Consider the following 12,125-nt stretch of genomic DNA (forward strand, 5'->3'; position numbering starts at 1 on the left):
CACCTCTGGGAGCTGGTGTTACCGAGGGTATTGGGTAGGAAAACACACATCTCCTTTACTCTCGCACTATTAACTCAATTCAATTCTACCTGGAGACAGTGTCAGATACAAGTTAAGGACTTAGCCCCACAAGCTGCTTCCACTTCAGACGCCAGTCTCAAGTCCCAGGTTGTCACCCATACTTCTGACTTGCCGGCTATGAGCTGGGGTTCTCGTGACTCCCTCCGTGGCTTCAGTGATGTGCTAGAATGGCTTACAGAACTAAGAGCAATCCTTATTTTTATTGGTTTATTACAAAGGACACAATAAAGATGAACAGCCAGATGAAGAGGTACATGGGTGAGGTCCAGAAGGGTCCCAAGCACGGGGACTTCTGTCCCTGTGAGTTAGATGTACACTCCCAGCACATGGATGTGTTCGCCAGCCTGGAAGCTCCCCAAGCCTCGTTCTATCGGGATTTTTATGGAGGCTTCATCATGTAGGCGTGATTAATGAGGAACTTCATTTCTAGCCCCAGACCCTTCCAGGAGTTTGGGGGGGGGGTGGAAAGTTCCAACCTTCTAATTATGGCTTGGTCTTTCCCATGACCAGCCCCCATCCAGGAGCCCCCCAAGAGTCTCCTCATTAGAACAAAAGAGGCTCCTCTCACCCAGGACATTCCAAAGGATTTAGGAGCTCTGTGTCAGGAACTGAGGTCAACAACTAAATGTTAGCACAAACACTTGTAGCGCTCCCATTCATAAGGGTTTTAGGAGTTCTGTTTCAGGAGCCAGGGAAAGACACCAATATATGTATTTCTGATTATTTTACAGTCGTGTATCAGATTCCTCAGTTTCCTCAAACACTTGGGTCCTCTTTTGTGTTGGAACAGGGAAAAAAGTGGTTGAGCACTGCTACTTAGTAAATGCAATTTACTAGAAAGAAAGACTCAGAAAGTCAGCCTTGTCCCTGAAGACCAGATGATGCAGCCGAGCGAGGGCAGCTTAGCCAGCTGAAACACAGGTGTCCCCCACACAGGCTGCTCGCTTGCTTCTGTGGACATTTCTCACACCCATCCCCGTGGCTGGAGGGGTTGGAGTGCAGGGACTCCTAACGGGAAGATGACATGCAAAATTACAGCCTTTCTTCCGTGGGATTTGATTTCAGCATTCTCAGAGGTGTGGGGGAGGAGCAGAGAACAGAAGAAACGAGAAGCGGCAAAGATCTACTTTGGATTGGAAGCACGGATTCCAAATACGAGGCCTTTCACCACACTGCAGCTGGGCTTCCTGCCCTCTTTTCTGGATGGGATGTCTCTCGTTTCAGGAATATTACACTCCAACGATTCTGGCTGAAATAACAACAGGGATTTACCCGGGAGTGAGAGTGGGCCGATTTTAGAGGTGGTCTGACTCGGTGACTTATCCAGAACCCTCTTTTCTTCTTTCTCCTGCTCCGCCCGTGGTGCAGTCTGACCCACTCGTTATGGTTCTGTGGTCACTGCGAGCAATTTCCAGGCGAAGAGTGTCCCCAGCTCACTCTCAGAGCAGGGGGAGGGAGGGGAGGCGTCTGCTGGAAAAGGGTTTCTTCCCAGAACCTCTCACTGGTCTCAGTTGGGTCACAAGTCGTCGTCTTCTTTTATTAATCCTCACCCAAGGATATTTTTGCATTTATGTTCAGATAGAGCAGGAGGGAGAACGGGAGGAAGAGAGAGAAAGAAACATCAACATGAGAGAGACACACTGACTCCTTGCCACCCACATGACCCCAACTGGGGCTGGGGACAAACTGCAACCGAGGTACTTGCCCTTAGTGGGAACCGAACCCCGGATCTCTCTGGACCACAGGCCAGGCCAACATTCTAACCGCTGAGCCAAACTGGCCAGGGCACGAGTCTCCTCTTGAGTCAGTAACTGGGACTGCAGCTCATCCAAATGCCCCACCTTAGAAATGTGTAATAAAATGAGTTTTTCCCAGAATCAGAATCATATACAAAGTTGTTAACCCCAGTGAAGATCAAAGATCTGTTAGTCATCAAGAGAACGGTAGTCATTGGGTAGGAAACCACAATTCTATTCTTTCTTTTTTTTTTTTAATTAATTTATTTTTCTTACAGATGTTTCTCCTTTTTCCCCCACTGATTCCCTCCTCCCCCACCCTCCCCACCGTGTCCCCAGCTTTGCTGTCCATGTCCATTGTTCATGCATACATGCATATAAGTTCTCTGGTTTATCTCTCCCCAACCACCCCCTGTTCTGGGGATTGTCAGTCTGTATCCCACCACCACGTCTCTGGGACTACCCCATTCCTCAGACTCTTATGTTTGTTATATTCCACAAATAAGTGAGATCATATGATACCTGTATTTCTCTGTTTGGCTTGTTTTGCGTAGGATAATACTTTCCAGGTCCCTCCATGTTGTCTCAAAGGATAAGAGATCTTTCTTTCCTACAGCTGCATAGTACTCCATTGTGTATATGTACCACACCGTTTTTATCCATTCGTCTACTGATGGACATTTGGGCTGTTTCCAGACCTTAGCTATTATAAATAGTGATGCTACTAACATGGGGATTCATATATTCTTTCTGATTGGTGTTTCAGGCTTCTTAGGGTATATTCCTAAAAGTGGTATCACAGGGTCAAATGGCAGTTCCATTTTAAATTTTTTGAGGTAACACCATATTGTTTTCCATAGTGGCTGCACCAGTCTGCATTCCCACCAGCAGTGTACTAGAGTCCCCTTTTCTCCATACCCTCGCCAACACTTGTTGTTTGATGATTTGTTGATGGCGGCCATTCTGACAGGTGTGAGGTGATACCTCATTGTTGTTTTAATTTGCATCTCTCTGATGATTAGTGATGTTGAGCATTTCTTCATATGTGTCTTAGCCATTTGTATGTCCTGTTTGGAGAGGTTTCTATTTAGTTCCTCTGCCCACTTTTTAATTGGGTTCTTTGTCTTCCTTTTGTTGAGTTGTATGAGCACTCTATATATTTTTGAAATTAACCCCTTATCTGATATATCATTGGCAGTTATGCTCTCCCATACAGTGGGTAGCCTTTTCATTTTGATGATGTATCTTTTGCTGTGCAGAAGCTTTTGAGTTTGATGTAGTCCCATGTGTTCATTTTTTCCTTTGTTTCTGTTGCCTTAGGTGATGTATCAGTGAAAATTCTGCTGCGTATGATGTCCAAAATGTTGTTACCTACATTTTCTTCTAGGATTTTCATGGATTCATCAGTCACATTTAAGTCTTTTATCCATTTTGAGTTTATTCTTGTATATGGTGTAAGTTGATGGTCTAGTTTCATTTTTTTGCATGTAGCTGTCCTATTTTCCCAACACCATTTATTAAAGAAGCTGTCTTTACTCCACTGTATGCTCTTGCCAACTTTGTCAAATATTAATTGAGCATATTGCCTTGGGTCCATTTATGGGTTCTCTGTTCTGTTCCACTGTTCTATCTGCCTGTTCTTGTGCCAGTACCAGGCTGTTTTGATTACAGTGACTGTGTAGTATAACCTGAAATCTGGTAATGTGATCCCTCCTACTTTGTTCTTCTTTTTCAAGATTGTTGTGACTAATCGGGGTTTTTTTTGGTTCCATATGAACTTTTGAAGTATTTGTTCTAGTTCTGTGAAGTATGTCGTTGGTATTTTGATGGGGATTGCATTGAATCTATAGATTGCTTTTGGTAGTATAGACATTTTAATTATGTTAATTCTTCCAATCTATGAACAAGGCATGTGCTTCCACTATTTTATATCTTACTCTATTTCTTTTTTCAGTGACCTATAGTTTTCTGCAAATAGGTCCTTTACTTCTTTGGTTAAGTTTATTCCTAGGTATCTTAATTTTTTTGCCATGATGCTAACCCATTCATTGTTTAATAACATGCTATTCAGCCTCCATGTGTTCCAATGTCTTTGCATGTTCTGTTGCAGATGATTTCTAGTTTCATGCCATTGTGATCTGAGAAAATGCTTGATATTATTTCAATCTTCTTGAACTTGTAGAGACTTTGTTTCCTAACATGTGGTCTATCTTTGAGAATGTCCCATGTGCACTTGAGAAGAGTGTGAATTCTGTAGTTTTGGGGTGTAATTCTCTGTAGATATCTATTAAATCCATTTGGTCTAGTGCTTCATTTAGAGTCTCTGTTTCCTTGTTAATTTTTTGTCTAGAGGATCTATCCAGGGATGTCAGCGGGGTGTTGACATCCCCTGCAAGTTTGTATTGCTATAGATTTCTCCTTTGAAGTCTTCCAGAAGATATTTAATATATGCTGGTGCTCCTATATTGGGTGCATATATGTTTATCAAGGTTATATCTTCCTGTTGGATAGATCCTTTCAATATTATGCAGTGGCCTTCTTTGTTTCTAGTAATGGCCTTCATTTTGAAATCTATTATATCTGATAGGAGTATTGCTACCCCAGCTTTTTTTTCCTTTCCATTTGCTTGGAAGATTTTTTTCCATCTCTTTACTTTCAACCTATGTGAGTCTTTTGTCGTGAGGTGGGTCTCTTATAAACAACATATAGATGAGTCATGCTTTCTTCTCCAGTCAGCTACTCTGTGTCTTTTTATCAGAGCATTCAGTCCATTCACATTGAAGGTGATTATTAATATGTACTTATTTATTGCCATTTTTGTTCAGTGTGGTTATATTTTTCTTCCCATTTCCCCTGCTAATTACAGCAGTCCTTTTAACATTTCTTGCAGTGCTAGTTTAGTGCTAATGTATTCCCTTAGCCTTTTTTTTTGTCTGGGAAGCTCTTTATTTGACCTTCTATTTTGAATGATAGCTTTGCTGGGTAGAGTAGTCTTGGATTCAGATCCTTGTTTTTCATGACCTTGATTATCTCATGCCATTCCCTTCTGGCCTGTAGTGTTTCTGTTGAGAAGTCAGCTGAGAGCCTTATGGGGTTTCCTTTGTAGGTAACCTGTTGCTTATCTCTTGCTGCATTTAGGATTCTCTGTTTGTCTTTAATTTTTGGCATTTTAATTACTATGTGTCTTGGTATGGGCCTGTTTGGGTTCTTGTTAGTTGGGGCTCTCTGTGCTTCTTGAACTTGAATGCCTTCTTCCTTCACCAAGTTAGGAAAGTTTTCTGTCACTATTTTTTCAAATATATTTTCTAACCCTTGCTCATTTTCTTCTTCTTTGGGGACGCCTATGATGTGAATATTATTACATTTCCAGTTGTCCCACAGTTCTTTTAAGCTGTCTTCCTGTTTTTTAATTGTTTTTTTCCTTTTGGTTTTCTGATTGGTTGATTTTTTCTACCCTGTCTTCTAATTCACTGATCCAGTCCTCCACTTCCTCTACTCTGCTATTTAGACCTTCCAATGTGTTCTTTATTTCTGCTATGTCATTCTTCATTTCTTCTTGGTGGTTTTAAATTCCAACTGGTTGATTTTCAACATTTCTATGTCTTTACTCATGGTGCTCATTTCCTTACACATACTGTTGAGCTTCCTCAAGATCATGGCTCTGAATTCTAGTTCTGTTAACTTGCTTAAGTGCACCTCATTTATCTCATCTTTGGTAGAGGTCTCTTGTTCTTTCATTTGGTATTTGTTTCTTTGTTTCACCATTTTGGCTATCTCAGTGTGCTTTAGAGCCTGCCAAATTTTCCCTGTGGGTATTGGTGTTCTGCTGTTTGTGGCTTCCTCTTCTGGGTTTGGATGAGTGTGGGAGAACCCACATTAAACACCACTGTCAAGTCTTAGTTTCCTGGGCATAGTTGCAAGCCCAGAAATAGTTTAGTCTCATTTGAATGAAAAACTCCCTCAGGTGTTCAGGGTAAGGGGATTTCCCGAGGGTGGGGCAGATGCTGGTTGTTAATGAGCCTCAGTTTGCATTTCAATGGCCACCGGGTGGGGTTGAATCTCCAAGGGAGGGTCCACTGCCTCTCCCCAGGGCCCTGGGAAGGAGTAAGATGACCACTGTCCTGAGTGGCTGCAACTCAGCAAAAGCTCTGAGAGCCCTCCAAATCCCGAGTGTCCCCACACAATTCCAGTCCAGTCCTCCCTCCCTCTGCCAGATCCCACAGTGAGTGTCTGTGGCTATTTTATTGTCTGTCCCAGCTCTGCGCTGTGGAGCTGCCTGGGAGTTTAACCTGAGGGCGCTGCTCACAGCTAAGGCTGCTGCTGTCTGTGGGCTCCCAGCCCCCCTCTCACACCTCTGCAATCCTACCAGGATCAAGTCAGTGTCCCTGATTATATGGTCCTCCAAGCTGCTTTTCTGTTGCTTTTTCCTGACGATTTGTCTTTATTTTTGTTGTAATTCCAGTTTGGTCCTGGGAGATGGTCTTTGTAACTTCCATTCACTGCGCCGCCATTTTTTAGGATCTCTACTCTTTAAATTATGAATCCCCATTGTGTATGTATAATTGCAGTTTTCTGCCTGAAAATAGGAAATTGTTATTTTTGAAATTTTACTTTTTACTGCTTTGTGACTCTTAATCCTCCTTTGTTCCCCCTCCTTCTTTTCTTTCCCTCCTAAGTTGGTTCAGTGCAATGTAGCTTCTCACTAATTAGAATGTCTTTCCATTTCCCCCAGGAAGAAGAAATGCCAGATGTAGAAATTGACATTGATGATCTTCTTGATGCGGACAGTGAAGAAGAGAGAGCGTTAAAATTACGGGTAAGTAACTTTTAAACTCTGGAACCTTCTGGTCATAGATGCTTGAATCCACTTGGGTCTCCAGAGCTTGCAGAGGGGAAAGCAATGGGATGCTAAGTGTTCAGCCTCCTAAAGTTCATCTCTGATTCTCTGATGATGAAGTAGTTCTTGATGGTAGTCAGTTCCTGAAGCACGTTTTGGAAGTGAGTTTCTCCAGTCTCATCTTCTTGGGAGGGAGAGCTGGTTCCACCTCCAGAGGTCCATTTGCCAGAGAAGGAAGCTATGTCCCACAGTTGTATGAAAAGGAGAGGGTCTGAGCTAGAACTGGAGTGTCTAAGCCCACGACTGCGATCTTACAGTTGTGGATTGTATCATTCATGACATTGATTTCTACATCAGATTGTATGCAACATAATTCTGTTTAATAAAATATGTTTTATTAGAGTATGCTCAATTCTGGTACAATCATGGATGTTGAGATGCCTTATGTTTCCTTAGTCCACAGTAATGCAATGTTTATTTGCCTTCCCAGAGGGGGTCAAGTCTATCTGTATTTAAAATCTGTATTTGGGAGTTCCTAAAACCAGTCAACCTTTGACCTGCCAATGTTTTTAATGTTCACTGACAATTACTGTTAATGGTTGTTGGTAATTACCAGTGGCAAATGATCACTAAAGGCAATTAAAGGGAACATTTTTAATATATTAATGTGTTAATAATTACAAATGTCCCTTGAGTGGTGAACAGTTTCAGTTTAATGATTATTTCTTGTTGGTAAATTTAATTGGGAGGTGAAACTTGAAAAAATTAAAGCCGGCATCAGTTCTATACAGAATGTAACGACATCAAGTTTTCTTAAAATTGAAAACTTGAGAGGGGCTTTAGCGACCATCTGGTCATCCCCTTCGGTTCCAGGGGAGGTCACTGAAGTCCGCAGAGGTGTGACAGGCTGGTCTGGGGTTGAATCACAGCCAGGCCCTTGACTCTCCATGTGATTATTGAGTGTGACTGGCACTGTCGTTCACAGGCTGCCCCAGTTAAGTATATCCAGTTTATTATTAACCAAGGTGGCAGCCCAGAGGAAAGGCGTGCATGTGTGTGTGCGCACGTGTGTGTTCTGGAGAGTGTAAGGCATTCCTGCATACGAAGGATACAACTCTTTGTTTCTTTAGATGACCAGTGGGTACTGAAATCAAGTATTCTAGATAAGCAATATGAAATGTTGATTTCGCATGTTTAGAATGATACTGTAAAGATGAAATAATTTTAATTTCACTTTTAAAATGACATTGAATTTTAAAATAGTAAAACTTACCCTCTGTGTATTTCGTTCTAGGAAGCTCTCGTAGACTGCTACAAACCGACAGAGGTAAACGAGCCATGTTTCCCAGATGCCATGTTTGAATTGGTTTTTAGTAATTAGTTTGTCTGTTTGTAAAGCTGAAGAGAGTAAGTGGGTTTGATGAAGTGTATACTAAGTGCAGTTGTTATCCATAAGGGAAGTACGTATGTTTGAATAGTACTACCTTCTTTATTTGTAAGCCTAAACATGCCTGGTTTAGGAAGACTTACAACTAATGGAATCTCGTGTGTTGCTTGCTTTTCTATGAAAGCCAAGCTTCGAAGGTAAGTGTGAGAGGTTTTGGAATCACTTTAGTAAAAGTTTTAGGTGTGTAACTGGAGAATACATTCTGTTAGTGGATAGGTATGTATTTTTTAAAAGTGTAAAGCCATTTCTGTTGTTCAGAATTTAACAGTTGCCTTTCTTGGAAGGAGAAATTTTATGTTTTGTTTGGCTATTTATCAAGTGTATAAATATTAATGTGAAAAACAATGGCCATTAGTTTGATTATACCAAAGTATTTAATGTATGTGCTAATGACCAAAAGAACAATGTAGGAATTAAGGATTTCATCAGTATGAAAATACTGGTAAAAGAAGTACTTCCACTGTGTTCCTGTGATAAATCAGAGAAACTGGGAGATTTAGCAGATGCTCCAGAGTCCATTTGGTGGCAGGACTGTTGTTTTTCGAAGTGCTATGATTACAACGTTGGGGGAAAGCATGCTTTTACAAGAGCGTGCAAGATTTAATTGCGGTGTTTTATGATCATTTGGTTTGTGGCCAGTTTTTTATTTGAGCTTTCTTCTTCCAATCTCCAGGTTTCCTTTATATGGATTATATCTTGCAGTCATAGATATTTTTAACTTTAATTTTAGTTGTTAAACCTATATTTTAATCAATGTAATACATATTCATAATTTTGAAAAGTCAAACGTGATTAGGCTTATAAAGGGAAATAGCAGTGCCTTTCCTACCCATCATCCTCCTCCCTAGAAGTATATACTTTATATTCATATATTACATTTATGTTTTTATACAATAACACTTTTGGCTGTTTCCCTGTTATTTACTCTTATATTCCTAAATATGCATTTATAACATTTTATTGTATGTAGTAACTTGAGGGGAAATATGGTAGCTCTCTCAGTCTCCACACAGTTTAGTTCCCTTCATCCCCTTAATAAAGTTATTTAACTTTATTTACACATGCCTGGGTTGTAGGCTCGATCCCCAGTACAGGGTGTGCAGGAATCAGGCAATCGATGTTTCTCCCTCACATCGATGTTTCTCTCTCTCTTGCTCTTCCTCTCTCTCCAAAAAATCAATAAAAACATATTTAAAAAATAGTATTATGATTTAAACAAATGTTTTTCACTGCTAAACCAAACAGTAAAATGTGACCATGGCTCCTTTCTAGTATAGCCCTTTGTTTTTCCCAGAGTTGATAATTACCTTGTCTTTATTTTGTCTCCTACCTGTTGCTTTTTTTGTTGTTGTTGAATTCTCCAGTATCTTTGTCAAACATGTAATAATATATTTTATGTATGCTCAAATATATCATTACCATCCCCCACTCCAAACTTTCTTCCCAGACCCCCTGTGCAACAATCTGGAGAAGTTATTCTCTGGATCTACTGAGTTGCTACTGTCCTGAGATTTCTATTTACTGCTGTTGTACATTAGATGTGTTGTTTCCCTTTATTGATCTTAGAGAGGAAATGAAAGGGAGAGATAGAAATATTGATGAGAGAGAACATCGATTGGCTGCCTCCTGCATGCCCCCTACTAGGGATCGGGCCCACAATCTGGACATATGCTCTGACTGGGAATCGAACCGGCGACCTCTTGGTATATGGGTTGACGCTCAACCACTGAGCCACACCAGCCAGACTAGATGGGTTGTTTATTAAATCCCAGTCTTTTTCAATTTAGTTGGAGTACATCCCCCCACCCCAGTGGCTTTTGGCAAAAGCATACATAGAAGGCAAATTTTTTGAATCCTTGTATATGTGAAAATAAATCTTGATCAATATAGTTGGGATGATGTACAATTCCAGAATAAAATTCATTATTAAAACTCAATTTTAAAGGCATTGTTCCATTGTTGTGTTACTTCTGTTGTTAAGGAGTCTGATGCTACTTCCATCCTCAGACCTTTGTATGTGATCTATTTTTTCCCCTTCAGTTAGCTTTTAGGATTATCTCTACAGTTTGAATTCTGTTATGATACGCTCTAGTGTAAGTCTTTTTCTATTCATATGCTGGGTATTTTGCAAGTTGTTTTAGCCTGAAGATTTATATCTTTCAGTTTTTCAAAAATTGTCTTTTGTTATTTTTATTAACTTTTTCCTCAGAAGTCGATATTTCTCACTCTCTTGTTATTTGTATGTTACATCTTCTGGATGGAGCTTCTAATTTCTTACCTTTTCCCATCTGTTTTCCAACCCCTTGATCTCTTTTTGTTCTCCCTCTGAAAGATTTCCTTGACTTTATCTTCAAACCTTTTTACTGATATTTTTCAATTTCAGCAGTCTTATTTTTTTTTAATTTTTATTTTTTATTATTTTATTTTTGTTACAGATGTTTCTACTTTTTTTCCCCATTGACACCCTCCTCTCCATCCCCGTGCCCCATCCCCGGCTTTATTGTCTGTGTCCATTGGTTATGCGTACATGCATATAAATTCTGTGGTTTATCTCTTCACTCCCCCATCACCGCCTTTTCTGAGGGTTGTCAGTCTGTACCCTACTTCCATGTCTCAGGGTCTACCCTATTGCTCAGACTGTTATGTTCATTATATTCCACAAATAAGTGAGATCATGTGGTATTTGTCTTTTTCTGCTTGCCTTGTTTCACTTAGGATAATACTTTCCAGGTCCCTCCATGTCGTCTCAAAGGATAAGAGATTTTTCTTTCTTACAGCTGCATAGTACTCCATTGTGTATATGTACCACACCTTTATTATTCATTCGTCTACTGATGGACACTTGGACTGTTTCCAGATCTTAGCTATTGTAAATAGTGCTGCTACAAACATGGGGGTACATATATTCTTTCTGATTGGTGTTTCAGGCTTCTTAGGGTATATTCCTATAAGTAGGATCACTGGGTCAAATGGCAGTTCCATTTTAAATTTTTTGAGGTAACACCATATTGTTTTCCATAGTGGCTGCACCAGTCTGCATTCCCACCAGCAGTGCACTAGAGTACCCTTTTCTCCACACTCTCGCCAACACTTGTTGTTTGATGATTTGTTGATGGCGGCCATTCTGACAGGTGTGAGGTGATACCTCATTGTTGTTTTAATTTGCATCTCTCTGATGATTAGTGATGTTGAGCATTTCTTCATATGTGTCTTAGCCATTTGTATGTCCTGTTTGGAGAGGTGTCTATTTAGATCCTCTGCCCATTTTTTAATGGGGTCTTTGTCTTCCTTTTGTTGAGTTGTTTGAGCACTCTATATATATTGGAAATTAACCCCTTATCTGATGTATCATTGGCAATTATGCTCTCCCATACAGTGGGTTGCCTTTCCATTTTGATGGTTGTTTCTTTTGCTGTGCAGAAGCTTTTGAGTTTGATGTAGTCCCATGTGTTCATTTTTTCCTTTGTTTCTGTTGCTTTAGGTGATGTATCAGTGAAAATTCTGCTGCATATGATGTCTGAAATTTTGTTGCCTACATTTTCTTCTAGAATTTTTATGGATTCTCGGGTCACATTTAAGTCTTTTATCCATTTTGAGTTTATTTTTGTGTATGGTGTAAGTTGATGGTCTAGTTTCATTTTTTTTTTTTTGCATGTAGCTGTCCAATTTCCCCAACACCATTTATTAAAGAAGCTGTCTTTACTCCATTGTATGCTCTTGCCTCCTATGCCAAATATTAATTGAGCATACAGTCTTGGGTCCATTGCTGAGTTCTTTGTTCCACTGGTCTATATGCCTGTTTTTGTGCCAGTAACAGGTTGTTTTGATTACAGTAGCTTTGTAGTATAACCTGATATCTGGTATTGTGATCCCACCGACTTTGTCCTTCTTTTTTAAGACTGTTGTGGCTATTTGGGGTCTTTTTTGGTTCCATATGAACTTTTGAAGTATTTGTTCTAGTTCTGTGAAATATGTCATTGGCATTTTGACGGGCATTACATTGAATCTATAGATTGCTTTGGGT

The 12,125-nt window shown here is 40.1% G+C and overlaps 1 protein-coding gene across 1 annotated transcript in view; it reads left to right on the forward strand.

Moving 5' to 3' along the window:
• PPP1R14C (protein phosphatase 1 regulatory inhibitor subunit 14C) overlaps positions 1-12,125 on the forward strand; it is a 75,855-nt gene that overhangs the window by 44,462 nt on the left and 19,268 nt on the right. Inside the window, exons 2-3 of the mRNA XM_036249303.1 lie at positions 6,550-6,633; positions 7,949-7,981. Of these exons, the coding sequence (XP_036105196.1) occupies positions 6,550-6,633; positions 7,949-7,981 (117 nt within the window). The remainder of the gene's footprint in view (positions 1-6,549; positions 6,634-7,948; positions 7,982-12,125) is intronic.

The sequence above is a fragment of the Molossus molossus genome, unplaced genomic scaffold (genome assembly GCF_014108415.1).
Source record: "Molossus molossus isolate mMolMol1 unplaced genomic scaffold, mMolMol1.p scaffold_m16_p_8, whole genome shotgun sequence".
NCBI lineage: Eukaryota > Metazoa > Chordata > Mammalia > Chiroptera > Molossidae > Molossus > Molossus molossus.